The 27812-nt window shown below is 48.6% G+C and overlaps 8 protein-coding genes across 8 annotated transcripts; 4 read left to right on the plus strand and 4 right to left on the minus strand.

Annotated features, from left to right (window-relative positions):
- Nucleotides 1–2018: 2018 nt before the first annotated feature.
- Nucleotides 2019–3842, plus strand: BCR38DRAFT_508093 (general substrate transporter; the record flags this gene model as incomplete). The annotated part of the gene is made up of 4 exons (XM_040864969.1): nt 2019–2317; nt 2395–2645; nt 2699–3141; nt 3234–3842. The coding sequence occupies 4 exons, from the start codon at nt 2019–2021 to the stop codon at nt 3840–3842; spliced, it is 1602 nt and encodes a 533-aa protein (XP_040719165.1).
- Nucleotides 3843–4915: 1073 nt separating this feature from the next.
- On the minus strand, nt 4916–7164 carry BCR38DRAFT_406761 (fungal-specific transcription factor domain-containing protein; the record flags this gene model as incomplete). Its single annotated transcript, XM_040858084.1, has 3 exons — nt 4916–4950; nt 5009–6095; nt 6160–7164. 3 exons carry the CDS (start codon nt 7162–7164, stop codon nt 4916–4918), a joined length of 2127 nt encoding a protein of 708 aa, XP_040719166.1.
- Nucleotides 7165–7872: 708 nt separating this feature from the next.
- On the plus strand, nt 7873–9120 carry BCR38DRAFT_424564 (uncharacterized protein). The gene has a single exon (XM_040859664.1). The coding sequence runs from the start codon at nt 8190–8192 to the stop codon at nt 8919–8921; it is 732 nt and encodes a 243-aa protein (XP_040719167.1). The 5' UTR covers nt 7873–8189; the 3' UTR covers nt 8922–9120.
- A 3433-nt stretch (nt 9121–12553) lies between these two features.
- BCR38DRAFT_472325 (cytochrome P450) lies at nt 12554–13663 on the minus strand (the record flags this gene model as incomplete). Its single annotated transcript, XM_040862906.1, has 2 exons — nt 13458–13663; nt 12554–13157 (listed from the first exon to the last, which is right to left on the minus strand). The coding sequence occupies exons 1-2, from the start codon at nt 13559–13561 to the stop codon at nt 12554–12556; spliced, it is 708 nt and encodes a 235-aa protein (XP_040719168.1). The 5' UTR covers nt 13562–13663.
- Nucleotides 13664–14819: 1156 nt separating this feature from the next.
- On the plus strand, nt 14820–16681 carry BCR38DRAFT_521838 (major facilitator superfamily domain-containing protein; the record flags this gene model as incomplete). Its single annotated transcript, XM_040865206.1, has 3 exons — nt 14820–15627; nt 15691–16058; nt 16153–16681. The coding sequence occupies exons 1-3, from the start codon at nt 15055–15057 to the stop codon at nt 16679–16681; spliced, it is 1470 nt and encodes a 489-aa protein (XP_040719169.1). The 5' UTR covers nt 14820–15054.
- A 1523-nt stretch (nt 16682–18204) lies between these two features.
- Nucleotides 18205–18983, plus strand: BCR38DRAFT_424579 (uncharacterized protein). Its single transcript, XM_040859665.1, has one exon. The coding sequence runs from the start codon at nt 18599–18601 to the stop codon at nt 18836–18838; it is 240 nt and encodes a 79-aa protein (XP_040719170.1). The 5' UTR covers nt 18205–18598; the 3' UTR covers nt 18839–18983.
- A 1877-nt stretch (nt 18984–20860) lies between these two features.
- On the minus strand, nt 20861–21146 carry BCR38DRAFT_334683 (uncharacterized protein; the record flags this gene model as incomplete). Its single annotated transcript, XM_040855338.1, has 2 exons — nt 20861–21002; nt 21043–21146. 2 exons carry the CDS (start codon nt 21144–21146, stop codon nt 20861–20863), a joined length of 246 nt encoding a protein of 81 aa, XP_040719171.1.
- Nucleotides 21147–21956: 810 nt separating this feature from the next.
- BCR38DRAFT_406765 (uncharacterized protein) lies at nt 21957–22325 on the minus strand (the record flags this gene model as incomplete). Its single annotated transcript, XM_040858085.1, has 1 exon — nt 21957–22325. One exon carries the CDS (start codon nt 22323–22325, stop codon nt 21957–21959), a length of 369 nt encoding a protein of 122 aa, XP_040719172.1.
- Nucleotides 22326–27812: the final 5487 nt, after the last annotated feature.

Genomic DNA, 27812 nt, shown 5'->3' on the forward strand with positions numbered 1-27812 from the left:
TATGGAGTTATGGAGTTATGGAGTATATCATGAAAATCATCACCAACATTCCAGTATACCCCCTGGTTACCTGTATGAAGATATGATTTTGTTTGTACCTTGTCCCTAAAAGCCTTTATTTCCTATAGACCAACTGTATAAGATACACCTTACCTTCCACAGTAATAGTGTTATATACCTGTACCCATATATCCAGAAGGTACTTTTGCCCTTGCTACTAGAAGGAATTATATATCGTCTGCTGGTGTGATACATGAATATTTCATTACCAGAAGAAGCAGCTATATGTTAATATTCACCACCAACATGCTGGGGCTGGGTTTTTAATTGAGTGTGGTATCGATATCAACAACGTGTAACTGAATTGAGAGTTATACGACTAATATAATTGCCGAGGTTCAATATGAGGTTGAAAAACGTGCTGGTGAGTTTCATGGACTCTGGCAGTTGGGCTCATATGTATTAAGCTGCCATGTAAATTCTGAGGTACTGAGTATTGGACCCTGTCGAGGAAGAGGTGTGGAATGTCTGTAGTTACTGTGCAGTAGATTAATGCACAAGTGTCAGGGGTTAATATTGAATTTTGAGCCGCTGACGTCAATACAATGGATTATCTTAATTTGGCTTTGAGTCGCCTATTATCTGGTTTGTGATAATTTACCTCATGGAGCTATAATCTCACTAGAATTCATGCCAACCTATGATAACAGCCGAAGCTTCATAACTACTTAGTATTCACCGGAGACCGAAGTTCTCGTCTTTCAAGCGTTCGGCTTAGAAATTGGAGTATACGGCGAATCAGCATAGCCGGTTTTCAGCGCCGCACTCAAACCGAGCTGTCCCCGCCTGGTAGGGCTTTATTCGCAATTATCGATAGCAAGTCCGGCACCGACGGGGTGATTCTCCGTGTTGAAAACTTACGATCTGGACTTTAGCAGAGGCTGGTGGCGAGTTTCCATGTCTCATTCCCCCAAAGGACGACTTGGTGGTAACACTACTGATATGTCGCAATACACCCTTCGCACGCACCACTTACCGTAGGCCTTGGCACGCTCGCTTACTTAACAAACTAAAGGTCATGAGAAATATCGGACTTGTTGGTTGCAAATTATGATTGAAGTAATCTCTACTCTGAACAGTCCGAAATATCAAGTGAGCGGGCTTCGTCATAAAGGCCCTAAATACATCAAGGAACGACCAGTGCCTCCGGAATCAGTAGCGACATACATAATATGTACGTGTCATCGTATATCATAACAAGATAATAGCATTTGTTATATTTAACTGGGGCCAGAAAAGGGATTAATCGGCCCATCAGGTCGGACAAGTTGGAAAAGAGGGAAATAACGGTAAGTTGGCCGTCGAGGTCCGGCACAAGATTAGACAGATTTCGCGAGGCCAGAACCTGCCAGGTTGGCCAAATCTTTAACACTTCACCTTTAGAAGTTAAAGCACATGGTCACATTACCAGACTAGACTACCTATCGCTGCATCTTGGCCCGAGCAGACAAATCAAGATACCACGGCGAATACATAATAGGTTAGAGTGCCTCCCCCAAATCATTCCACTACGGGTCAATTCAACCAGTTTCTACGACTTGGTATGGGTCCTCCTGGGGTTAAATCATGGGGTTATTGGGGTATAGTGGGCCGTTTCGCAGTAACCCGTAACCCGGATGGGTCCGACTGTATTTAACGGGCCCTCTCGTTAGCCTCTGATTCGCCGAGCGGATTGTAGTCTCGGAACTCTAGAATTGGCCCAGGTTGGCATGGGCATGGTTACCTCGGCGGTCTGGATGTTGAGGGGTTTGTCCCCCGGTACTATGGTAGAGCAGTCCTGGTCCACGGCCCCGGGCCTCCCCTAACACGGGGACCCTGACATGGAAGAAAAAAGTCGGTTTGGTACATGTATGTTGCGTCTCCTCGCTGTATAAAATGCTTACATCGTCCTTCCCTTGTCGTCTTTACATCCGACGGCATACGATCCAGCCAAGATCCTAGCATCCAACACTTTCATCATGGTATTCGGTATCCTGGGCAAAAACCAGCCCAAGCAGGAAGCAGCCGTGACCGCTCGAGAAGATGCACCCACTTTCGAGCGAGTAGACTGGAAGCGAGACCCAGGTCTGCGGCAACTCTACTTCTACGCCTTCATCCTCTGCATTGCTTCCGCCACCAACGGATATGATGGCATGTTCTTCAACTCAGTCCAGGTCTTCGAGACATGGCAGCATTACTTCGGCAAGCCCACAGGCTCCACGCTCGGTCTGCTGGGTGCTCTGTACCAGATTGGGGGTCTGTGCTCGCTGGTTATCGTGTAGGTCCAGTCCAGCTGCTGCTCTTCCATCCATTTTGGCTTTCGTGTACTGATATGTTATTCTTTTCATGGTGTAGGCCCTATTTGGCGGATAAGTGGGGTCGCAAGCTGCCCATCGTCCTCGGATGTGTCATCATGATCATCGGAGGTATCCTGCAGGGTTGTGCGCAAAACCTCTCTATGTTCATCGGCGGCCGCATCTTGCTTGGATTCGGCGGGTCGTTCACTCAGATGTGCTCGCCCATGCTCCTGACGGAGCTCTGCCATCCTCAGCATCGTGGTCGTTTGACAGCAGTCTATAACTGTCTCTGGAACGCCGGCGCAATCGGTAAGTTGAAGAGTCCCCATCAGAATTTCGTGTACTGACTGTATGTATCCCAGTCGTCGCATGGCTCTCATTTGGTACCAATCACATCAACAATGACTGGTCCTGGCGTATCCCGGCCGTGCTCCAAGCCCTGCCGTCCGTCATCCAAATCTGCTTCATGTATTGGGTTCCTGAATCCCCACGCTATCTTATGTCGAAGGACAAGCACGAACAGGCTCTAGAAATTCTAGCCAAGTATCACGCCAACGGCGACGCTCAACATCCCACGGTCCAGTTCGAATACCGTGAAATCAAAGACACCATTCGGATGGAAATGGAAAGCAAGTCGAACAGCTCGTATATCGACTTCTTCAGGACGAAGGGCAATCGGTACCGCCTGATGGTATTGGTCTCTCTCGGTATCTTCTCCCAATGGTCCGGCAATGCTGTCATTTCGAACTACGCTGGAACGCTCTACGAGCAGGCCGGAATCAAGGATTCGAATTCCAAGTTTGGTGTAAGTCCCGTTGTTTTCGTCTCAACCCCTCTTTGCAGACACACGCACAAACATAAGACACCTGAAACAGTCGCTAACAGGCTCCAATCTAGCTCTCTGGAGGCCAAACCATCCTATCACTCATCGTATCAGTAAGCATGGCCACAATGGTCGACCGTTTCGGCCGACGCCCTATCTTCCTCACCTCCACCGGTGGCATGTTCGGCGTCTTCATCTTCTGGACACTGTGTGCGGGTCTGTATGAGCAGCACCAACTGCCTGGGTCCAACGTCGCCATGATCTTCTTCATCTGGCTCTTCGGCTTCTTCTACTCGATCGCCTGGAACGGTCTGCTCATCGGATACACCATCGAGATCCTGCCGTACAAGCTCCGGGCCAAGGGTCTCATGCTCATGCAAATCACAGTTCAAGCCGCGTTATGCCTCAACACGTACGTCAACCCCGTCGCCTTTGAAGGATTCGGCGAGAACAACTCGTGGAAATTGTACCTGATCTACACGTGCTGGATCTTTATTGAGCTTTGCGTCGTTTACTTCCTCTACGTCGAAACCAAGGGTCCTACACTGGAGGAGCTCGCCAAGGTCATTGATGGAGATGGGGCGCAAGTTGCACAGGTTGACCTTCTACAGGTGGAGAAGGAGATGGCGATGCAGAGTGATGTCCATGAGGTTCATCATCATGAAATTCAGAGGAAGGCGTGAAGGTGGCTATGGAACGTCGTGATCGAAACCTAATTTTGACGCGAGTGTCATGGAGTGGTGCGGATGCTCGAAGTTCCCATGAATGGAAATACTTCGTGTTGGTCCGGCGATTTAGAAATCGGCAGTCAGAGGTAATTAAAGACCTGATACAGAGCATCATGTGCCTGATATTGACCACAGCATCTTCCAGCATCCGAAGAAGAAACCAGTAGCTAGTTAGCGTGTACACAGCCACTGCCTGAAGCCGCTGTGGCACTAGGCCATAAGACGCTAACTTTGGCCTGATCAGGAGCACAGAAGAACCCTTCCAATAATAACACACTTTTCTGACAAAGAGAGAACTGAACCATCTTTTCCAGTGTACGTATCAGGTGCATATAAACTCCAACTTCGAGGCCAGTCAAACGCCATAAATACATTGGTAGCCACCAGAGAAAAGGCAGAGAACAGCGGATCCACCACTGCTCGTACCTAGTCGTTAAAATCACAACAGAAAACAGCGGAGATAACTGCACAAGGGCAATCGCACAGAAGCATCACCCATAATTCCCTCCTCGCGAGCCCCATAGCTAGGGGACTGGGAAAAGTCCATCTACCTTAGTTGGCTCCGCTACCCGCTGGTCCTGCATCCCTAGGCATTTCCACTACCTTGGCCAACTCGACCCAATTATACCAGTCCACCTCTGCTGCCAAATCCATATTGACATCAATCGATGTATCTGCGTCTAGGTTGGCAAAAACGTCGACAGTGGGATCAGCATCAGCCCACAGCCAGCCGACACCCTCAGAACGAGCCCCTCCAAGGCCACCAGTCCAGTCCACGGGTCCTGAGGGGAAAGGAGCATAGGGCGGCGGCCCAGGGGTCCCAGCTTGACCAAACGCGATTGTGGAGGTAGGTACGGCAGATCCCATGTTCGTGCTGTAGTTCGCTAGATTTTGACCAGCTGGTGGAAACCCTGTACGGTAGTCCAGATCGGTTACTCCATACGGAACAGTAGAGTCAGGCTGGGGTTCGTTTCCAATGACAGCAGGTACCTCCGAGCCTTGTCCAGATTTTAAGCCAGATTCGTCCGTCATAGCCAAGAGTATGCGCCATCTCTCACGGAAGCTATCAACACAGGCTTCGGCTGTGGAGGAATCACCATTGACCACGGCTGAAAACGAACAAGCACTCTTAGGCACCGGGAGCTTGCGGTCATCTATCTCGAGTTGTCGAGCAGCCCCAGCATCGCCACGTAACCTTTGGACCTCGGCAGCGCGATGCTTTCTAGCCTTGGCCATCAGCTTTCGCAAGGGGACCCAAATTCGAAGGTTCCTGTTGGATTGAACCGGGATTAGCCAGGGGCTATGCAGATTCACCCAGGCTCGCTCGACAATAGACGACCACGGGCGGCGGGTCATCTCAATCAACAGGTAGACGATGACATGCCAATGTGTAAAAGTTTGGTAAACCCAGCGCCAGTGGTGACAGGCGTGTTCGGAGTTCAGCGCGTGGTTGTGCTCGGCGACTTCGATGGCTGACACCAGCAGCTTGTCTCTGATCTCATCTGAGAAGTGTTCACTTGGCGACGAGAAGAGCACAGGGAGGTGGGTTATGAGGGTCATTTTTGCCACAAGGAGGCGCATGCAAATAACGCCGACCCAGTAACAGATGTTTGCCGAATCTGCAGAGTACTGGAGGTAGCCGTGTTCGGATTTGTCGTTCATCTCGTTCAAGAGACGGCTTTGCTCTTCAAAGCCTGGGGGTCCAGCCATCATCCGCCGCGTGATCTCGCACATCTCAATAGAGAGCATCGGGAAGGTCATATCCGTGAAGCCCTGACATTCCGTCGGTGTTATTTTGGTATCAGGACTAATGTCTGCATCGTTCAAATTTATGGGGGTCCTGGTATCAAAACTACCGCTGCTAATCGTAAGATCGATTCCTTGGTCTTCTGATGCTCTCACGTCAAGTATGCAGACCACCCACCAGACCCGCCTACGCATCTCAACCTCGAAGGGGGTCAAATGGTGAAAATGAGATCCGTCGCGGTGCATTCCCAGAGCCTGCGCCATGCGGATGAGCAGTCCTGTCATCATCCAAACATATCGCGGGCTATCATGACGGCGAACGAGAAAGAGAAAGATGGAAAATGCTTGCACCAGAACTAGTTCAGGGGCGTTGAGGAAGTCCGCCGCGGCAAGGGCATGCTCGAGTCCGAGCCGATACTTGAGATTAAGGTTGGCCTTGGTAGAGCCAAAATTCATCATGATCTAGATGGATGTACAATATTTGTGAATGATCATTACAAAATGTCAAGGGATGGGTCAAACTCACATCGTCTTCCTCCATAGATGTAATCGCTGCATAATAGATGGAAAACAACAAGGCCTCGTTGGCCAGCGTGAGAGTAGTCGTGTTACTATTGCGACCGCGTGAGCTGGGGGCCATGCTCCGCACCGTGGGCATATGAACAATCTGGTAGAGAAGATTGACATTCTCGGAGAAGACATCCAGGAGAAATGGGACTTGGGAGGGGAGCGGCTGGAATTCGCGGAGATCGGGGCCGGCAGGGTTGAGGTTATGCCGGAATAAGAAGGCATGACGTTCCGAAGGCGTCCGTTCCAGCTCCTGAGTGGGCAGCGACTTCTCCGCAGACTGAGAGCTCTCGTCTTCTGAGGTATCGGAAGTCTCTCCAGCGAGACCTCGGGTCTCCATCTTGAGCCCATCGAGCTCGTCGTTGATCCGTGACCAGAAACCGCTGCTGATATAGCGACTTCGGCTAGCATCTTTGAGCACCAACCTTCCAAACTGCTTCTGGAAATTTTCGGTGCTTGTCACGGTAGGAAAAGGCGCATCTATCTGATGGTCTGGACGCTGGTCATGAGGCGAACTGCCAGACGATATGACACGGGATGAGTCATGCGGAGAGTGAGCCGCCGCATGAGCCTGTTCCAGCTGACCGCTGAGCTGCTTCACGAGGCTCTCAAGATTCCGTATTCTTTCCATGACTTGCTCAGCTTCCGGGTTGGCAACTTGGGCTGCATTGCTAGTGATGCGCTCTAGACGCCGAGCCCATCGCGGAGGACGGTCGGCTGAGGGGAAGACACAGGGGATGTTGGCCCGACGACAATTCGAGCATGGCGACTCCTTATTGCAACGGACTTTTCGGGTCCTGCACACGGCACAGCTGCGAAGTTTCGCCGGCGATGCAGTGGCAGGTGTTGGACGTGGGCTCGGAGTGGCGGATTGGCTCGCGTTTTTCTCGGGCCCTGGGACCGAGACGCCCGCGGCCCCAGATGGAGTCGCCGCTGAAATGGTCACAGGTGACACCTGCGACATTGGAGGAAAGTGTCACTAGACGCGCTTCTCTTCACCGGATGCGTATTGAGCCGCTGGATTCGCCTTACCCTCGCACTTTTTTGATCGTGTGTACCGTGACGAATTCTAAGACCCTCTTCTCTTTGCGACCGGCGATTATGAGTGACACTGTTTCTCTAGTGCTGACTGGCTGATGCAACGAGTTGACGGCGCCTGCACTGCAACCACCAAATCCGTGCCGTTGGGAAGCACTGGTGGCTTTCTGCCGCCATGTTTACACCAAAGGATATAGTGTGAACGATCAGGAAATGTGAATGTCTGCAGGCTTGGACTCTGTGGTGTTGAAGTAACTTAGACGGAGCCAGCAGCCGTAATATTTTGTAATTGGGGTTGCTTAGGGAGCCTGGAGGGACCTTCCCGACATTGAGGGAGAACTAACAATGTTGCGGGCATCCCAGGTTTCCAATTTGCTGTGCCAAAAGAAACGAGGCTCCCGCCAAACGCAAGCAAGCATTTGTCACTTGTCGCGTCTTTTGCGCCACATTGCCCGACCGCTACAGTTTGAAACATGATGGCCAGCAAGGCATGGCGCAGTGGGTGCAAGTATTACAACTCCGCAAGGCTCCAGATATTAGCATAGTAGTGAGATCGGAAGAATTCTGCCCCGCGCGGCGTCGCTGTATGTAGTGGTTGTGGATTTACAATCCGAAAAAAGAGCGACACAGCGAACGCCTCGTGACACTTGTTGGCACTAGGGTTTACTCGGTAGCCTAGGCCTCCTCTCGGGGCATCGTCAACTCTGAAGTCTTAACTGGATTAAAAGTTTATTAGAGATATTCAACAGCCATAGCGATTTAGACAGAGATAAAAGCCTGAGTAGCGCCCGGCATCAACTACTTTGTTCGTCTAATTCTGCAAACCCATCCAGTCCCCCACACATATAAGCCTCCAGCATCTTCAAGCATCACAATAAGAAAGGACCTTGTATTCCAAGGCAAAGACATCGGTACCAAATTACCTCAAAGCAACGGTCAAAGAAAACCACAATGTCATCCGGCCCTGAGACCGTTGCCTTCCTCGGTGCCAGCACCGGAGTGGGCCTCTCGGCACTTAAGCACACCCTCGCCACGGGCCGCAGATGCATCGCTCTCTGCCGCAACCCAGAAAAGCTGTCTGCTATCCTCCCGGCCACATCCAACCCTAACCTCGAGATCGTGCAAGGGAACGCCCACGATGTGGCCGCCGTCTCGCGTTGTCTCCAGCCTTCGTCCGGCGCACTAGTCTCCACCGTTGTCTCCACCATCGGCGGCGCCTTCATCTTCTCCAAGATGACGCTCGACGACCCAGAAGTCTGCCGGAAAGGCATGGTAACACTCCTGGAAGCCCTGGATCAGCTGCGTCGCGACGGCGCCGTGGGCAAGCCCCACATCATCATTTGCAGTACGACGGGCATGTCGCGCTTCGGTCGCGACACCCCGCTCGCTGTGGTCCCGATGTACAAAGTGCTGCTCAAGGTGCCGCACGAGGACAAGATCGTCATGGAGGACCTGTTGGTCGAGAGCGAAGAGGAGTACACCATTGTCCGCGCCAGCTTGATGGTGAATGGAGAGACGACTAAGAAGATCAGGGTGGGCATTGAGGACCCCAGGACTGGACGGGAGTCCGATGCTATTGGTTATACGATTAGCAGGGAGGATGCTGGAAGGTGGGTCGCCGAGAACCTGGTTCTGAGTAGGGATGGGAGGTACAACAAGAAAATTGCGACGATTACGTATTGAAGGGTGATGGATGAAGAGACTAGGGCTTGCACACAGGGTGGCTCAATGGTGTAGACTGTTCTCATTTGTTTCTTAATAGGGAGCGCTGTCTATTATATCTTAGTGGATAGATTAGCAGGCCTTTTCCGATACGCATCTCAAAACCTGTATCAAATTATGCAGTGCTATCTAGTACGAGAAATGTGAAAAACAACACGGGGGACTCTATCTTCCCCTTTATCAAATATTGGTCTGCCTGGGATTATAACTCTTGATTGGCAATTACCCCTTTAATGTTAGTGTGCGACTTTGCATTCTAATTGATATATCTATAATATCAGCATTTAACGTCCCACACCCACATCCGGGACACCCCCACATGTGGGACACCCAAAAATGCCTCATCAACACCGCTAGTGTTGGACCAAATTGACCGTCAAAAGACGAGGGACCCACTCGCTGTAGAATGAGGTATTTTTGGTAGTTATAAGGTCTGACAGCATGGTGTCCCAAGGTCTACTCTTTCACAACGGATTCAGGGAGCCCAGTCAAGAGATATAGCCTTCGCTGACTACCAGAGGCTCTCTCCAGCCCAGGAATCTCATCTGGCTGAATGGGTTCGAATCCAGGCTGCCCTAGGCCTCCCACCAACCCATCAACAGCTCAAAGACTTCGCCGAGCGTATCCTACAGATCCACGGAGACACCGAACCACTTGGAAAGAACTGGGTCCAGGCTTTTATCAAGAGGAACCCTTCAGTCAAGGTCCAGAGAAGCAGAGCTATCGATTCCTAGCGTATTAATGGAGCCTCAGCTAATGTGATCAGGCAATAGTTCAAATACCTCGCTATCCCTGAGATCAAATCTATTAAGGCCTCGAATCGATACAATATGGATGAGACAGGTATTCTAGAAGGTAGAGGATCAAATGGTCTTGTTCTAGGATCATCTGAGACTCGTTCTATACCGAAGAAACAGCCTAGATCTCGAGGTTAGACATCTCTTATAGAGTGTATCTCTGCGACTGGTACTGCACTACCCCCACTTGTGATATACAAGGGGAAGTCTATCCAGCAGCAGTGGTTTCCTCTGGACTTGACTCCATACAAAGCCTGGAGGTTTACAGCAACAGAGAATGGGTGGACGTCAGACTCTACGGCTATTGAGTGGCTACAAAAGATATTTATTCCTTTGACTTAACCAGAGGACCCTGAAGAGACTAGGTTACTTATCCTAGATGGGCATATGTACCTCTGCTTCATAAACAAGATAAACTTGCTTTTCTTGCCGCCACACACATCCCACGTTCTCCAACCTCTCGATCAGTCAGTCTTTGGACCCCTCAAGGCAGCCTATAAGAAGGAGCTTGGTTACCTTGACCGATGGGATACTACTACTGTCGTAGGGAAGAGAAACTTTCTCCTCTGCTATAGAAAGGCACGTCTAGCAGCATTGACCGCTAAGAACATTATCAGTGGATGGAAATATACTGGTCTCTGGCCTTCGAGCATAGCTAGACCCCTTATGAGCCCCCTGCTCCTTGAGAATACGTCAGCACCAATCAGACAGCCTAGTCAGACTTGCAAAGGGTACTCTGATAGTAAGGGTAGTCAGGACTGGGCGTTAGACACATCAGCAGTAGCCTGGTCAACGCCTAAGAGGAGAGATGAGCTCCAAGATCAACTCAGCTTATTCAGCAAGCTTGATAGTGATCCAAATACCCAGCGGCTACTCTTTCGGAAAGTTCAAAAGGGCTTTGATGAGAAGGACTACCAATTAGCTGTCGCACAGCGAAAGATTGAGGCAATAAAGGCAGAGCTTGAGGCTAGTAGGGCTAGGAAGCGGAGGAAGGTCAAGATGAGCCCAAATTCGAAGTTTACTAATATCAAGGCTATTCGGAAGGCTCAAATCGAGGCTGGTGAAATTGAGGATAGTACAGATGAGTCTAGCGAGTCTGAAAACCCTAGTGACGGTGAAAGCTGTATTGTAGTCGCATTAAAATAAGTGTAAAAAAAGGTTGAAGTTAATGGTTATAATATACAGTGTCATTTTTAGGGCGTCCCACATGTGGGGGTGTCCCGGATGTAGGTGTGGGACGTTATAACTGAAATTTCCTATTTCATCGTTAATATCATGTAAGTTCCAATGTGAATGCGTGCCCCTATGTTTACAACGCACATAATTACATGTTGATCAAGTACGACCCAGTCCGCGGAAATTGTGCAATCCCTCTCTGATCATAGAAAGTCAGCCTGCTAAGGATGTGATAGGGTGCTTCCTGTCACAGACCAGCCTCTCATTGAGAAACAAGTAGATAGAAAGTTGTCGGTCAAATTTTCTGTAGAACAAGTTAAAATCTTTCGATTGTGTCAGCCGACGATATGTTGACATCTGAAATACTTCCTGTAGAGTCGGTCCTTCTCGATCCCATATTCAGGACAGAGAGGAATAAGGATCCACGTCGGTTTGAACGAAAAAATAAATTGGTAGCCAGAGTAGAATGTCGGTCAATGCCAAGAAATTGGCTAAGTAGTCCGGGGATGTTACAACTAGCGAGGAGCTCCAGAATACGCTATACTTCGATAGAGGCTTTTTACCAAACAAAAATAGACTATGATAGCCAATCGTAGCGAGTATATTCTAATGTATACCGATGAATGCCTTATTAGTTTCGCCGTATAACAAACGCATGTTGATGTCGACGACAGCCAGCGGACTATAGACCGAATCTTCCAACCTGGCCGTGCGTCCTTTACTTACCTAACTTAATTTGCTGCAGAAAAAATGCTGTGTAGGTGTCTGGTATGGTCAAATAACGTCTGAAAGAAAAATCACGGTTGACTCAAATAACTCGGATTCTAATTCATGTTTGCTGCCCACCTAGGGCCACTTGCGACCCTAGAACTTGATAATGAATGAAGCAATGAGCTCTTAATCCTACAAAAAGGTGGTTATGTTTGTTCATACAGGTTGAATTCAGCGGGATTCGCAGACGAAACGTGAAAAAATGAAGGAACGAGTGACTTCTTACTTCATTAGTTCTACGAAGGCGACGGCCTATAGTTGAACAGATCACAAACATGACCTTCAGAGGCAAATTATTAAGGTACCAGCACATGAGGCAAGAAATATAAGGGGATGTACGCTTTTAATACATCTAGGTGTTATTTGTTTTCTCTACATATTGATGTACTCCCAGAGTGGGCTAGGCCAAATACAACGATATGGCCTTTGGCCATTACAGAAAATTCTATTACGTATATAACTGTGGTTTACTATAGATACATAGCTATTATAGTTTTTCTGAATAAATCACTTATCAAGTATTTTTACCTGCCTCGTTCTACCTGTAGCGAGAGAAGTGCCTTGTCCTGATACTATGATAAGGGGTAAACATTTTGGTTTACCACTTAGCATGCTACCGGCGTTAACACTGCATACGCCATTGGATTTATGAGTCTGCCATAAATCGTGAATATTAACCCTTTGAATTATCTAGTTTTAGAATTATTCAGTTTTCCATCAGCGCCATAAATATTGCAATATATTTTTATGGATGAAGGATTGTGCGACAAGGCACGCAGGTTTGAGTCTAGAGTAGACCTGGCATTTTGGTTTTTACTCTCCCTGTGTGCAGACACACACTATTTTCAATTATACTTCTAACCATGTAAATCTCGCTATAACACCATCACTTGGCGAAGCCGAGATAGCCCGAACAATCTCTAACTTCTTGTTAGGGTCCTGCAGCTCTATATTAAACCTGCCCACCAAAACCGCCACCAAGCAAAGCAATTCCGATTTGGCAAATGACTGTTCAATATACCCTCTGGGGCCGGTCAAGAAACTCAAGTTAGCATAACTGCTATCCGAGCCGCCGCTATTGGCTCGGCCCTCGCCCATCCAGCGATCGGGGTTGAAGTCCTCGGCATCGGGGCCCCAGCGCTCCTTGTCGAGATTTGTTGCACCTGCCAGGATCAGCAACGTGGTGCCTTTGGGGATAAAAGTGCCGTCAAGGCATGTGTCGATCCTCGTTTCCCGCACTATTGAGGGCACCGGGGGATATAAGCGGAAGACCTCATTACAGAAGGCGTTGAGGTAGGGCAGAGAGTCGACTTCTGCTGCTGTAATCGCCCTCGTGGATGAGGGAAGGTTAGTGCGGATTTCCTTGCGCAGCCGACTCTGTATTCCATTTGCCCATGAAGAGCTTGTCAAAGTCCCTGCGACCGTAAGGTTGGACAGTTCCTTGGAACCTAGCCTGTAATGCTTCCAGATACAACGAGTAGATGGGGTTATTTCTCCATCATGCTCCCGTGAAATGGTTTGTAACCTAGGATGTTGAAGGCCGAGAGCAGCGCTGGTATGTCTTCGTCAGTACATGGAAACGTTGTGACAGGCAGTGATACGTGACCCCATGGGGGGTTACCCTATAGCTATAGATAAGATAGATAAGAGCTATAAAAGAGCTCTGTCAGGCCAGAATAGCTGACCTGGCCATCCTTTCCCAATACAACAATTCACACCCCATATGCACTCGCATCAGGCAGTCAACACCCACAAATTCGTTCCGGTTCGAGGCATTCCCAGCACGAGAACTTCCATTTCGACGCCATCCTTCGGTGCCTCCGGCTGCTGTTCAATCAGACGCGGCGCTCTACTCATTTTGTTGTATTTTCCACCTTAACAAAAGGTCGAGTAGGGAGGAAAACAAGAATAGCAAAAGTAGGGTACAGATTGTTTTTGGACAGCAACGTAGTTTTCGCCCTAACGAGTCGAAACAGCAAGCTGTATAAAATAAAGCATTACTTAGTATAGAGCACTTGTTTCATTTTTATTGTTATTATTATTAGTTGCCCGGGGCTCCGAGTGGATGAGTGAGGAAAAGGAGGTCCCGGCTGCCCTCTTCGGCCACTGGAGGAAGAGATGGCTCACCGGAGCAGAGCATCACGATCGCCAGCGACGCGCCATCGCTGAGGAACCGGAGGGCCCTTCGATGCAGATACCGAAAGGGGGCAAGTATTTCGGCCTGAACCGACTGGAAGCGTCTACGCTGTGCCAGATCAGGACGGAAAAAATAGGACTAGCAGCCTTCTTATTCAAGACAGGGGCTTTTGGCGTGTACTCGCCGCTATGCCGCTGTGGCGACGCCCCTGAGACGTCAGAGCACGTAATCCTCTTTTGCGGGCTGTTGGAAGGACCGAGGGAACGATTACGGGCCGCTATCGCACCGCGGCCACTATACTCTCGCAGAGACCTCGCAACGGCAACAGGAGAACCAGTAGTTAGTGGACTATTGTAAGGTGGCTGCTAGGGACGGGTCAGACAGCTTCAAGGCCCAGATAGCATCGATCTTCTCAGGGGGGACTTTGTTGGTAGGTTGAGAACCAACGTAGTATGGTAGTGAACGCAGCGCAGTCGCCAATAGGGCGAACCGACGACGCAGCGTATGTATTTAGTCCAGCCATTAGGGCACGGTTTGACATACGGGAGTACTAGTAGAGGTACCGGGGGCTTCGAGCCTACGGCGTATTTAATAATAATAATAATAAAATATTATTATTATCATTATTATGACTAAAGTCGGTACTATACAACATGCGAATTTAGAAGGTCTTGCACTGGGTGTGGTGCTAGGCCCTTCAGTTCTGACTTTCGACCCGATTAGAAATGCGTCAGCCAAAATGCAAGAGCGAATAACCACCGCGATTTTCGCAACTTGTGAATTGGTGTTATGTAGTGCAGTTATCCGTCAGTGAGACACTTGTCGATTATGCCCCTGAGCTTCCCAGATCAGGAACCATCAGCAACTGGACTCCCCAAAATAACCGGGAATTGGCCGATAGAGGGCAAAGGGTTGAGATTACCCGGGGAAATTTTTCTCGTCAGGCCTTACTAAAGGTCGGGAATCCATCCCGTGTGGCACAGAGCTTTGCATTACTAAAGTAGGAGATTAATCTCTTGCTATCACTTTCGTACAATTTGTGGTGGACGAGTGACGTATTTCTACCAGGATCGATCAACTTGATAGACAGTTCAGGCCTCGCTTAGTCTCCGGGGCTTGGTTTGCTTGACCTCCAACTTCGTTCCTTCACTTTCCCACCTTTCAACCCTCCAACTCTCAGCCCTTCATCCTTCAGCGCATCCACTAGCCCATAATGGAGGCGCAGCACGGTAATGCAACGGAGACTGTATCGGCTGTTCAGGATGCGACCAGGGATGAGCAAGTACTTTTCGAACCAGGACGACTAGCAGCGCCATCAGACGGTGGTGATGGGCCGTGGTCGATATGGTCACTTAAACAGAAGAAAATAATCATTCTGGCTGCTTCTTTTGCTTCGCTTCTGTCTCTCCTATCCGGCCAGATTTACTTCCCGGCCCTCGATACCATTGCAAAGGACTTGCATGTCACGGATAGCTTGGTCAACTTGTCCATCACTACCTACGTGATCATTCAAGCCATTGCTCCGACTTTCACAGCCCAGTCATCCGATACGGCTGGACGGAGACCATTGTATATGGTCTGTTTCATCCTTTATATGGCTGCAAACATTGGATTGGGCGCGCAAAACAATTACGCGGCATTGCTGGTGCTGCGTTGCTTTCAGAGTCTAGGCAGCAGTGGAACGGCGGCGCTGTCCAACGCCGTGGCGGCAGACATCACGACGTCCGCCAAGCATGGAAGCTATGTCTCTTATGCAGCTGCCATCCCTATGCTTGGACCGACGCTTGTATGTCGCCTCTTGACTGGCTCCTATGTACCTAAGTAGGCAATGAAACTGACGAATAGCCAGGGACCCATCATCGGCGGACTTTTGGCTCAATACGTCGCGTGGCATTCCGTCTTCTGGTTCCTGTGGGCGTTAACTGGCGCCGTCGCTATCCCCATGGCCATCTTCTTTCCCGAAACCTGCCGCGAAATCGTCGGTGACGGCTCCATCCCGCCCCCAAAATGGAACAGATGCTACACCAACGTTCAACGCGAACGCAACGCCCTAAAACAAGGCAAGAAAGTGCCGTACGATAAACGCAATGAGCTAGCCAAGTCCCGTCACATCCGATTCCCCAACCCTTTCGGCACCATCATGCTCCTGCTACATCGAGAATGTGGCTTCGCTTTGCTTTACAGCGCCATCCTCTGCTGCTCATTCTACGCCACCCTGTTCACAATTCCATGAAATCTCCCACTTCAACGAGCTGCAGATTGGGCTATGTTATATCCCTTTCGGGGTGGGCAGCCTGATCGCAGCCTTCAGCCGTGGCCGCTTGCTCGACTCAAACTTCCGCCGCCATGCAAAGCGCCTCGGCATCTCCCCTGAGAACAACCGTCAAGCCGACCTCGCTGACTTCCCCATCGAGCGCGCAAGACTAGAAGTCGTGCTGCCAACCATAATCTTGGGCAGCGCGTGCATCGTCGGCTTCGGCTGGACGCTGCAGTACAAGAAGAACTTGGCCGGCCCGCTGATTCTGCTGTTCGTTATTGCGTTCTGCGTGTCGGCGTTGTTGAATTGCGTCGCGTGCCTCATGCTGGATTTGTATCCGGGGAAGGCGGGCACTGTTACGGCGTCCAACAATTTGCTGCGGTGCTTGCTGGGGCCCGACGCCACTGCTATCGTGGTGCCTATGATCAACGGCATTGGGATTGGCTGGGCCGTCACGATATTCGCTTTCCTGAATGTTGCGGCGCTGCCGTTGTTGTGGTATATCATGAAGCAAGGACCCAGGTGGCGCGCTGAGACGCTGCAGAAGAAGTCGGAGAAGGAGGACGCTGGCGGCAGAAGATAAGAGTCAGTAGATGCGTACATAGCACCCAGGATTGAAGATATCAAACGTTAATATGTGGGTTTTATATCGAATATTTACACCGCAGTAGGTAAGGACAGAAGGGTACACAATAATTACCGCGGGCATATAGCAATTCAGGTAATGAGCCGGAAGTAGCTGGGGTGAATTCAGTAGTATTAGGGCTACTTGACAACTGCTTGCAGAAAAAATAAATTAATTGCACTACTCCCCTCCATTGCTATCTATCTGTAGGCGTGCGGCTCGTGTAGGCTTTGCAGTCTGGCGGTACACGGCAAACCCTGTAAAACTGTCCACTGGAGGTATAACCGGAGTCCCAGTCCGAATAAAATCCTGCAAGGAGGGAAGGTGGCTGATATTAGGAGAGTAGGGCAGTGTGAGAGTAGATATTACGGCCCAGGAAACGCATACAACGCGAGGCGCAATAGGTTCTTGAGGAGTTGTCCATATCTGAGCAAGATTCGTAACGACACCTATCTGCTGCAAGTTACAACTCGCAATTCTCGGACTAAGCCAAACTGTTTACACGAACAAAAGAACCATTGGCAACTGAAGGAGTCAGTTTCTTACTCACAGCTATCTAATGCATGTCATGCTGCAATACTACTCCCCTACCAGGCTCAGTTGCGACCCTGCAACAGCCAGACGATAGAGAACATATCACCATCCACATTCCTTACTCTTTACTTTTTCCATTTCCCCCCGGGATAGCAAGCACATCAACTAGCATGCCTAAATTGACTAATTTCAAACGCTTGTCTCTCAGAGAAGGCCTCAGATGAAATGCGGATGATAAGTGGGGTCTTTAGATCAGCTGAGGCTAGACTAGGTAGGGGAACAGGGCATTGCCATTCAATAGCGCACCCCCCCCCTCCCCCCCCCCCCACATCTTAGCGGCGACAACATGCGGGCCGTGTAGGCTACGCACCTAGGTGTCTTGCCGAAATTGCAAAGCAACTGCATGAGGGTGAGGGAGCCAATGTTAGACTCTCCATCTTTTATATTTGGCTACTACCGCCAGCTTACGTACTATACGTACATGGCAATTCAGGTAATCAGACGGAAGCAGTTGGGGTGAATTCGGTAGTATTGGGACTACGGGACAACTACCTGCAGAAAGGAAGAAATTCACTGTACTGGTGTCCTCCATGACTGCCTATTTGTAGGTAGTATAACTTATGCAGTCTGCCGGTAGCGACACATTCGGTACCATAGCTAGTCCAAACTTATAGTGGGCGACCGCGCCCATTTAATTTAATTGCTCACGCATACTCTAGCGCCGTTCCTAGTTGTCGAACGATCGCCCACTATATCCGGGCTCATTCTGAGCCATGGTGCACTTGTTGACCTATCGATTCTCGACAAGGAGAGCAAGATAAACTAAAAATAGGGAGGCTCGCGTCTGAGGGTCCCACATCCTCCCCCACATATAGGACCGTATGTGGCCAGCCGTTATGCAAGAGGCCAGGTTTCTGCGGAGCGTGCTCATACTCCACCAATGCCACCCACAGGCAAAATCTCATGGGCCCTAAACCCTTATATTGCACCTCTTCTAGCACCTGCGCTCCTACTGCGCCGGGACCAGTTTAAACATTATGAGAGTTATTTTCTCTACTATTGCCCCTTTCTATGGTGTTTTCTGCGAACCGCTACTGCTCCTGTCAAGATACCGCGCCGTAAAGGCACCTCCACTAAGCAAATGAATGCGTTGACGACATTCGCATCCGCACCCTGCACTTCCAAGGAAACCAGCCAAAATCAAAAATGGTGAACGATCACTAGCTTCACAGCTAAACAAGTGAAGGCCTATATCACACGCCTTACCCCCGGCCGGACATATCGCCCCAGTAAGAGCATGAACTTGAGCTATTCGTTACATCCCTCAGGACCACCCGCTTGATGACCTTTCTGATGTCTTTCAATCCAATTTTAGTGTCTACGTGGTTATCTGCTCTCTGTAGCCTCGGATTCGGGCGCCGTATCCTAATCGGAAGCTACCGATCTATAAACACGTCCACTCACTCCGGCTCGAATAAGCGGAACTCCACAGTAATTGGATCTTTTGATAATGGGAGTAAATACTATAGACGGATGAAATATAAGTTACCGGCGGTGCTTATCGCCGCTATTACGTTATGAGGTCTTACGAACCGTTGGCAGACCAGAAAAGTGAACCTGAGGAATCCGGGCATTATATTTCAGAACAGGGGTTTTGGCCATCTATACCAGGGAGTTGTCTTGAAGAAGAAAGAAGGGAGAGTCAGAGAACAATAAACTATTCTGGACATACCTACCTGTGTCCACCCGGTGATCAACGCGGTAACGCCTGTTTCTCCCCTTCCCTCTGTGCTATTGCCTTGCGGTCTAGCCGTTTGCTGACACTAAGTATCAACCTGAACCATTAGGGACGCATATTGCCTTAACGTCTTTATCTCAGTTACCTATTGCCAATCAGTTATTCCGTACCCAAGTTATTAATCAACACCCCGGTAGCAGGAGTTTACGTGTCAGCAAAAACCCTTACAGTAACTCTTAGTGGTGTAGCACCTAGGCCATTTAGATTTTTTTCATACGAGGCGCCCAGTAAAGATGATTACGCAGATTACGTAGTAGACTCACCGCGGAAGACAAAGGAATCGATATTCTAAAGTAGTTTTTCAGGGGCAATTATTAAGGGCCTGACGTCTTCTAGGAAAAGACTGAGGTTGGATTAATACCGAAACCTGATATTTATCGATAGATGTATTCGTCTTTACTGGTAAGACGATAGCGAAGGAATAGTCCTAGTATAGGACGGTGCTTCTGCGTAGTGACGCTGCTACTATTAAATATTTAAGAACGGAACATTTATATTATATACAGTTGTGTGGTCACACTTATACTGGCAATTCGGCTACAGACAATGGTGAAGAAGAGAAGTGCAGATGGGTGAGTCCAAGTGGCACAAGTGCTCGAAGTATCTCAGATGTACGTCACCATGACCTCAGGCCATCAACACTACCATAAGTGCCTAATTCCCCTGACCTCAATACTGGAAAATATTTAGACTGGATAAAGAACTATATCGAGTTGTCACGGGGCTAGCCCTTGTGGGATGCCGATTTGATCCAATTGGCCAGATGCTGTATATAAGCCCTGGCCGCTGCTGGCAGTGTGCACCAAGTATTACTCTTTATCATCATCATCATCATCAATGCAATAACCTACTTCCGGCCTGTACCCTGTAAAACTATTATGTACAGTGTCCCTAACATGAGGAAAACTAGGGCCGTAACAGTGACTCCCTGTAGGAAGTGGTAAAGAGCCGCGAATTAGAAGCGTGGGAAGCAGTACCAAATTGGTGGCTACGTGAATTTCTAGCTTCTTAAACCTTTATTATGAGTATATAATTAAGGTTAATAGGGATTATAGAAAATAGTGAAAATACGTATTAGGATATAATAGTTAGTTGTAGAATTACTGGTTAGGTACAATGTAGAATATCTAGGTATATAAGTAATATATTACTGAGGCGGTTTGTTTCCCCATCACACTTGATATTTTTCTTTATGCTAAAGCGACCTTGTGAGGCGTCCTAAAGGCGCTCATGTCTCTTTTTGTTTTGTGATCCCGGGATAATACCTTGCTATCGTCCTTATGGCCCTTAGCTTCCCTAAACTCTTCGGCAGCCTTAAGCTACTCTCCTAACCGTACTGGTGGGCAAGCTGATCTAGGATACCTTTCGTGGAATTGTTTTAGTGCAATTATAAGGGTCCAGGACCATGTTGGTGCAATTGGTTTGTTGTTAGATGGGCGTCACCATCTATAGGTGGCTAAGTTAGTGTGGCTCAACAGGCTTCATATAAGACCAAGCATGCTAACTCGAACAAGAGTCAACACAAGCACAACAGAATACATCAACAGCTAATGCCTAAACTGGCTGAGCACACGTCGTATCCGACAGTAATAACGCGGATCAATAGTACTACAATTTCCCTTTCATCGCCCGACGAACCCTACCTTTAGATGCATAGTTTTGAAGAAGGTTCAGCGGAGTATTGTGGATCTGTTCCGGACTGGATGAACTTTGGGCAGTTATTTCGCATCCCCGTCAAATATGGCTCGAAATCCTTTCATGTCTCGATATCGCTGAGATAGGCGTGGCAAACCACTGACTTGCTGTTAAAAATCATACATGGAATTGACGGCTTCCCATATTTCAGCGCTGTAAGTCTTGGCGATGCAACAAGTGTCAACCCAAATCCATTTGTGCTCATCGGAACGAGCCTCCTCATGGCCCTTCTGGATTTTCAGCGGATCCATTCTTCTCGCGAGCCTTGTTCAGGTCGACCATGTCCTAGAACAAGAAATCCTCCTCTAACCATGTGTGCGAAAGGGTGGCATACGGGGGGATGGCTTCGCCGATGAGTTCTTTCAGCCGGTACGTTCGCACTTGGGGCAAGCGCATATCGTAAATTGGAATGATAAAGCAGCGGGGTAAAGAAGAGTGATGACAGCCTAGGAATCCAAAAGAGGTTCGAGGGTTACGATCAGGTTTACAAGCCTCGTGAGGTGTGACGAGGTCTTTCCTCATTCGCTACTGACGGTAGACCAAGATGGATAACGGCACACTTCCGTGCAACCTCACGAGCTTCTACTACGGCTATCAATATTAAGTAGTTCTACCACAAAAGTGGCATATTTATATGACACTCACTGTTAGCTTCGCCAGCACATTAGAGTTATAGTTCCCTTTTAGTGCTAGTGACTCTGCGGTAGTTTACTCAGGTACAGGACAAAGAGAGTGTGCCGGTTACTGGTGTTCGCATAGATACAACGTGGCTAAATTTTTCATTTCATCCTGGTCGTGTTCATCAGGCACACCCACATATATCAAGCATGAACGCAGCTGATGTCTCTTGGCCAGTTTGTCTTCAAGCATATTTCTATTCTTATTCACAGGAACGAAGAATGTACCAGATGCTTTATATTGATATTTAAGTATCCACGAATCCAGTCAAACGTTCTCCGCCACGATATGAAGTCATGATAGATCATGTTGTCCCGACAGAGAACGGGGGCTGCGTGCGGGCGGTTAACAGCCGGTGGAAGACCAATAGCATTGTTTTCCAACCCCTATTTCGATATTCTCTATAAATCATATCATCCATATCCTTCATATCGTGTACCCTTGATCTGCGCTAGCGAATCCCAGCCTCCTGAATCTTCCAGTCTGCGTCCATCTCACCGATGTCTGGCAAAACCATTACACCCATCCCTAGTCACAGACAACTTCATAAGCGGCAATAACTTCATCGTCGAAAGGGGCGGTGCATTCCTCCGGTTCTGTCTCCTCATCAAAAGCGTCAACCAGGTTGTTACAATTTACGTCGTTGAACAAAGTGACTTCGCAGTCCGCGCTCACGAACGTCTTTATCCAGGCGAGCGCATTCCCGTTTCGAATGCCTGCAGTGCATGCTTGGTCGCCAGCACCACTGTATCTGTCGGCGGCGCCAGTGCAGCCCGTGGTTTGAAAGAGTTTGAAGTCCCACTCAACGTTCTGGCGCTTCGAGTCCGTGTCCGCGGCAGGGGAGGCGGCGCTGAGGGCCGTGAGGGCCAAGACTGCGAGGGAAGTGGTGAAATACATTGTGAATGAAGTAATTCTGTGTGTTAGATATGATGGCGACGAACAAAAGTCTTCGAATGTGGCATTAAAATGAGATGTGGTGGATCGGAGCTGTCGATGTTTGGTCTGAGAAGTCTTGAGAACAATCGCGTTGTCTAGCCATCTTATATAGATGTTGGCTCTGTACAACTGACCGTTGTAAGCTCTTATTTGCTACCATAGAAAATATACCAGAGTTGTAGAAATAGCCTTAGGCGTTTATTTTGGTATCAATACAACAAGATCGACATGGTCATGCAACCGTCGCATTGAACCGTATAATCCCCTGCCGATCATGAGGTCATAATTTGAGTTTATGTTTGTAACGCGTAATCCTAACCACCTACGTCCAGAAAATAGTATGCGACTTTTCCAATCTTAAGTAATACAATGGTGCCTTCAAAAATCCAACCAATGTTCGTTGTACTGCTAGTCAGCATGGGGCAGACAAGTCAGTCTTCCAGCTGGTTCTAATAAGACACAGCCCCAGCCCCAGTAATCCCATACAAGTGTTTCTTGTATTATTACCGACGATCAGAAGTTTATATCTACACTGTTCAACGTCATCTCACACATTGACCAGATCCTTCGAACTCAGGTATCATGCCTTGGCAAGGCACCGCTGGCCCTCGTAAAGCGCAGCCGATTCCCGCAAGCCTTGAGACAACCCAACCACTTCAACCAGGTTGCCAAGGGTTTACGTCAACTATCTAACCAAACCTATCAATTCTCCAGATTTTGGTTATCAAGCCAGATCAATTTAGAGGCTTGGTAGTCAAGGCTAAGTGTTCCCTATTTTAAGTAATTTGCATGTACTAGAGGCCCCTGCGGGCCTTCTAGGAACTTTCGCTGTAATCTCGGCAATCCTCTAGCGCTTAAGAAGCATGAATGGGATACAATTAATCGTACAAGCAACGGTGTCGGTACTGTTAAATCTGGTGTTATACTGCCAAGCGTCTTCCGCGACGAAGGGATTTTGGCAGACGCCGACTGGCTGACACTTAGCTACCTTACAGGATATACTCACACACTTCGAGACTGTTATCCGTATCCTTGAGGCCGACGGCTAAACCCGCTAGCTCCTTTATAGCTTTATTGCTTATATGGTAGTATCTAGCATGTCGTTATGGTATTTGATGTAAGGAATGGCCGCCTGTAACCTATTGCCCCACATAGACCAAAATATCTAGCAATCTGAGCACTTCATGCCCGGATCCGGGCTTATTTACGATTATAAGCGAAGGCTAGTCTACCTTGACCTTTTTCGCTGCTAGTATAAACGCTGTTTCAAGCACCTACGGCTCTCGGTAATAGTACTAGACTTTCTTACAGTACAGGCTATATCAGCCGAATACGAGGGCTTATTTTCATATATCGGTAGGATAATATCTTCATAGCGGCTTATAGGTGGAGGCTAGATAATACGAAGTTAGTACAGGGCCAGCTTAGCAAGCCTAGGGGACCCTCTATTACGGGCTATAGCGGCTAAGACGGCTGTACAAATTCACTGGCCAAGTTAACCGGATAAGCCTATAGAAGAGGCCACCGCGGAAGCTGCCTGAATACTATGAGATTACGGCACTGGTGAGGTTGGACGATATATTCATTTCTGGCTAGTTATGGCAACCACCATGGTAACCAGTCAACCTAGCCTTATGTGGATAACCGTTTGATCAACTTAACCGTTCTTCAACCCAGCGGAAGGTGACGGGGAGTTTGATTGGGTTGACTCGAGGCGTGGATTCCCGCTCTGCCAAGCTTAAATTCGAAGAGGTACATCAAATGTGAAGTAGTTAAACCATCAACTGAACTCAACGGGCTTCCAAAATCTCGGTCAATGCATCGACTTGGACTTCAGATTTGATATTGGACAAATCATATCCCGCGGCGACATTATTTTGTCTCTGGATGCGGCATTTCGGATTCGTTTCGGCCATCTGATTCACACAAGTATAGTCGGGGAGGCAGAATATGGTATACCATGATCCCCGTTTTTAAAGTGAATTTTTGCAATTAAGTCTAGGTCTGCTTGCTAGGATGAGTTTCATGGGTATTCATCCTACACCGAAACCCCGTGCAAGCTAGTTAGGCAAGGGCATTATAAGCAAGTATTCTATTTCTGGCGTTGCAACTGACCTACATTCGGCCTGGATGGCTGAGTGAAATATATTATTATTAAATACGCCGTAGGCTCGAAGCCCCCGGTACCTCTACAAGTGCTCCCGTATGTCAAACCGTGCCCTCATGGCTGGACTAAATACATACGCTGCTACGTAAGTTCGCTCTATTAGCGACTGCCTTACGTCTACCACAATACTATGTTAGTTCTCACCCTACTAACAAAGTCCCCCCCGAGAAGATCGATATTATCCGGGCCTAAGCGCTATCCGGCCAGTCCTGAGTAGCCACCTTGTGATAGTCCCGCTGACTACTGGCTTCCCCGTCGCCGTTGCCAGGTCTCTACGTGTATGCAGCGGCCATGGTGCGATAGTGGCCCGCAGGCGCTCTCTCGATTCTTCCAGCAGGCCGCAAAAGAGGATTACGTGCTCTGCCGTCTCGGGGGCCTCTCAATATAATTCTGGCATGTTTGCCGTTGACATGTTGAATGATATATTCTCCAGGCTATATACATGCGTGCCCATCTGTGAGCTTCAAGAAGGCGTCTCAAATGAGCTGGATTGTAGTCTTATATCAGCACCACAAGCCCACCTCGGAAGCTCGCTAATGGCATGAGAATGTTGACTTCATTCTTCTGGCTCGGTCATTGGATTATGGCTGATCTGAGTCCTGCCCGGGCTCACGTCCGAGTTTCTTGCAGAAGAACAACGTCCTACTGCAGTCGCAGTGATATCCATGGTAGCCTCGCTATTAATCATTGTTGTTGTTGTTGTTGTTGTTATCAGAGTACTTGTTCGTTAGAAGCTGATTAGAGCGTTTGACGAGCGCGTCAGCCCACAAGTCCTACACTGACATTTTTCCACCCGATCTCAGATCCTCAGCTTGTCCTTAGCCGCTATGGAATATACGATATTGGATACCGAAGCGGGTCCGCATATCCACACGTCGGAAATGGCAATTGGTCACAATATACAAATTGCTAATTCCATCTCGGCTAATTTACATGTTCGGCCTTTACGCAGGAGAAAACTTGGCATCGCAGCTGTTCTTTGATGTGGACTTTTGCGAGTGTCTGTTGGAATCTATCTGTTAGACAATGCTAACGTATGGTCTGGTTTTGTTGTGTGAGTCGTCCTAATCTTTGTCGCCTGAACAATGCTTGCAACGTCAATCATTTGATCATCTGATTGAACGATTAATAAGTATCTGCCTATCAGACTAGAAACTCAGAAGCTGGCACGTGAATACAAAAAGCACATCCGTCTTTCGTATCAACGCAATGCTGACTGCTATCTCCGAAAAGGATACTACCTGGCACTAGTCTACCGTAATGATCTGGTCGTCTGTAGAACCCAGCACAGCTATCATCCCGCTCTCTCTACCAACAATGAAGAGTCTCAGGTTGCAGCTGCCGCCAAGCGAAAGCCGAATCACCACCACCCGCCTTCTGACCCATTGGACTTCGGCTATGTAGGAACGGACCATCAACCAACAACTTTTCGTGTTTTTGAAGGAAAATAAATAAGGCCGACTGAGGTAAAAGTTGCCTTCAGAGCCCACAACGGTGAGGAGGTGTTGTGGCAACCCGTCACAACAGGAATCAGCACCCAGAGAATAGTCAATGTAGAGAGGAATGTAGGAGATTACCTCGCAGACATGGCTGCTACCGTGCCGATTATAATGAGGTTGAAGGCCTGTGAATCCTCGCAAAAAAGCCCAAGAGTCAAGGATCGTCCTACTTCTCATGTATACAGTCAGAGTTTCCCTTAGGGACCTTTCAAAGGTAATTTAGTCTGTTCATCTATGTCTCTAACACTGTCTACCACGCCACACATATCACCGAATCGCTAAAGGACGGGTGCGATAAGCGGAGTAAGGACGTAGATGGATTTTACGGAAATTGGTAGGAAATGTGGTCGCGATTGCATGGCTCAATCTACAGCGCTACACGAGAAACCCAACATTGCATCTTGGCATAAACGTGCATGCATTACGCCCACTCGTAACATACATGAAACCATGCTCAAAGAAACTCTATGATATAAAACACGCCGTTGTAGCCATTTCTTCCCCGTCAGAGTGTGCTAAAGTACGTATAGTGATCCTATCAATATAGTAGGTATCACGTCCAAGAGGCATCTTATGTGTAAGGATTCTCCATACTTCGACATGGGTAAGTGATAGTTACCAAACTAGTGAACACATCCTACACAAGTCGAGAGTGGATAGATCCTTATTGGCTGAGGCCAAGTACCAAGAGTCAGCCTCATATGTCTCTCTTACGAGCGCTTTTACGTCTGATAGCGCAGGTATCTAGGCTATTTTCATGGTACCTCGGAACTGAGTGGAAGACGCAGGTATTGTGCCACTTTGTTACGGTGCAGTTCACTTTTCATACTCATGATGTGGGAGCGACTCGGAAGAGAACCAAGACAACAAAGAAGTCACCGTTCGCGCATTTACGTAGCCTGTATTTAGGGAACAAGTCCTGGAATCCAAGGCTGGTTTGATGCATGGTGCAAAAGCCCAGCCCTGCTGAAGGCACAGAGTGACTTGAGCAGTAGGGGGATTTGCTTGACTAGAACGCATACTATACATGTTTCCATCGACTATAGTGTCTGACAAGTTTCGATTGATCCCGAAGTCATACTTGCGCATCGGTCATTTCCGGTAAGTTTCAGTGGAAAGTTATAATATTGTTACCTCGTACTTCGCACTTGCATTTAAGCACGCATTGGCGACTGTGCCACTGGCCCTGCACATGTAGAGCACGGAAGTTGGAGTGTTTCGAAGGCTAATAATGCAGTCCAACAATCGGGGCAGCGGCCGAATCCATCTAGTCATCTGTGCTGTGAAGGTTAAGATCTTTGATAATTCTCTCGAGGCAGATTGAATGGTAGTTGTCGAAGTGGAAGCCGCAACCGGTGGTTTCTTCCTGTTTCGGTGAATGACGTCGGCTGCAATTTCCCTAATTGTCCAAACCAGCAACCCACCGTAGCAACCCTTGACGCCTCATAACCTCTTGCTGGCCCAAGCGCCGAGGTCGGACCCAAAGCGGCTAAGCGGGCGGGCCTTATCAGGTGCAGAGCTGGCCCATGCACGACCCCTGAGGCTGAAGTGCAGCTTTGCTCTGCTTTGCTTGGTCCGGGAAATTGAAACATTTCACCACTTTCCAGGGTTCGGGTTAAAGCTAGCACCCCCAGGGGAGCGAGAGAAAGGCTTTACGAATTGCCCGTGGCTTGTTTTTTTCTTGGCCGTCAGTTGCTACTCCATGTGCCACTACCACTGATGTGTTTGAGTCAGTCCGTCTGCTATCTATGAAAATTCCCAATCAAACCTGCGCATCAGAAA

The sequence above is a fragment of the Pseudomassariella vexata genome (genome assembly GCF_002105095.1).
Source record: "Pseudomassariella vexata strain CBS 129021 chromosome Unknown BCR38scaffold_3, whole genome shotgun sequence".
Lineage (NCBI taxonomy): Eukaryota > Fungi > Ascomycota > Sordariomycetes > Amphisphaeriales > Pseudomassariaceae > Pseudomassariella > Pseudomassariella vexata.

What these genes read in the sequence shown, in the direction of transcription:
- BCR38DRAFT_424564 (XM_040859664.1), top strand. Translation starts at nt 8,190, where the DNA reads ATGTCATCCGGCCCTGAGACCGTTGCCTTCCTCGGTGCCAGCACCGGA.
- BCR38DRAFT_424579 (XM_040859665.1), top strand. Translation starts at nt 18,599, where the DNA reads ATGACCTTTCTGATGTCTTTCAATCCAATTTTAGTGTCTACGTGGTTA.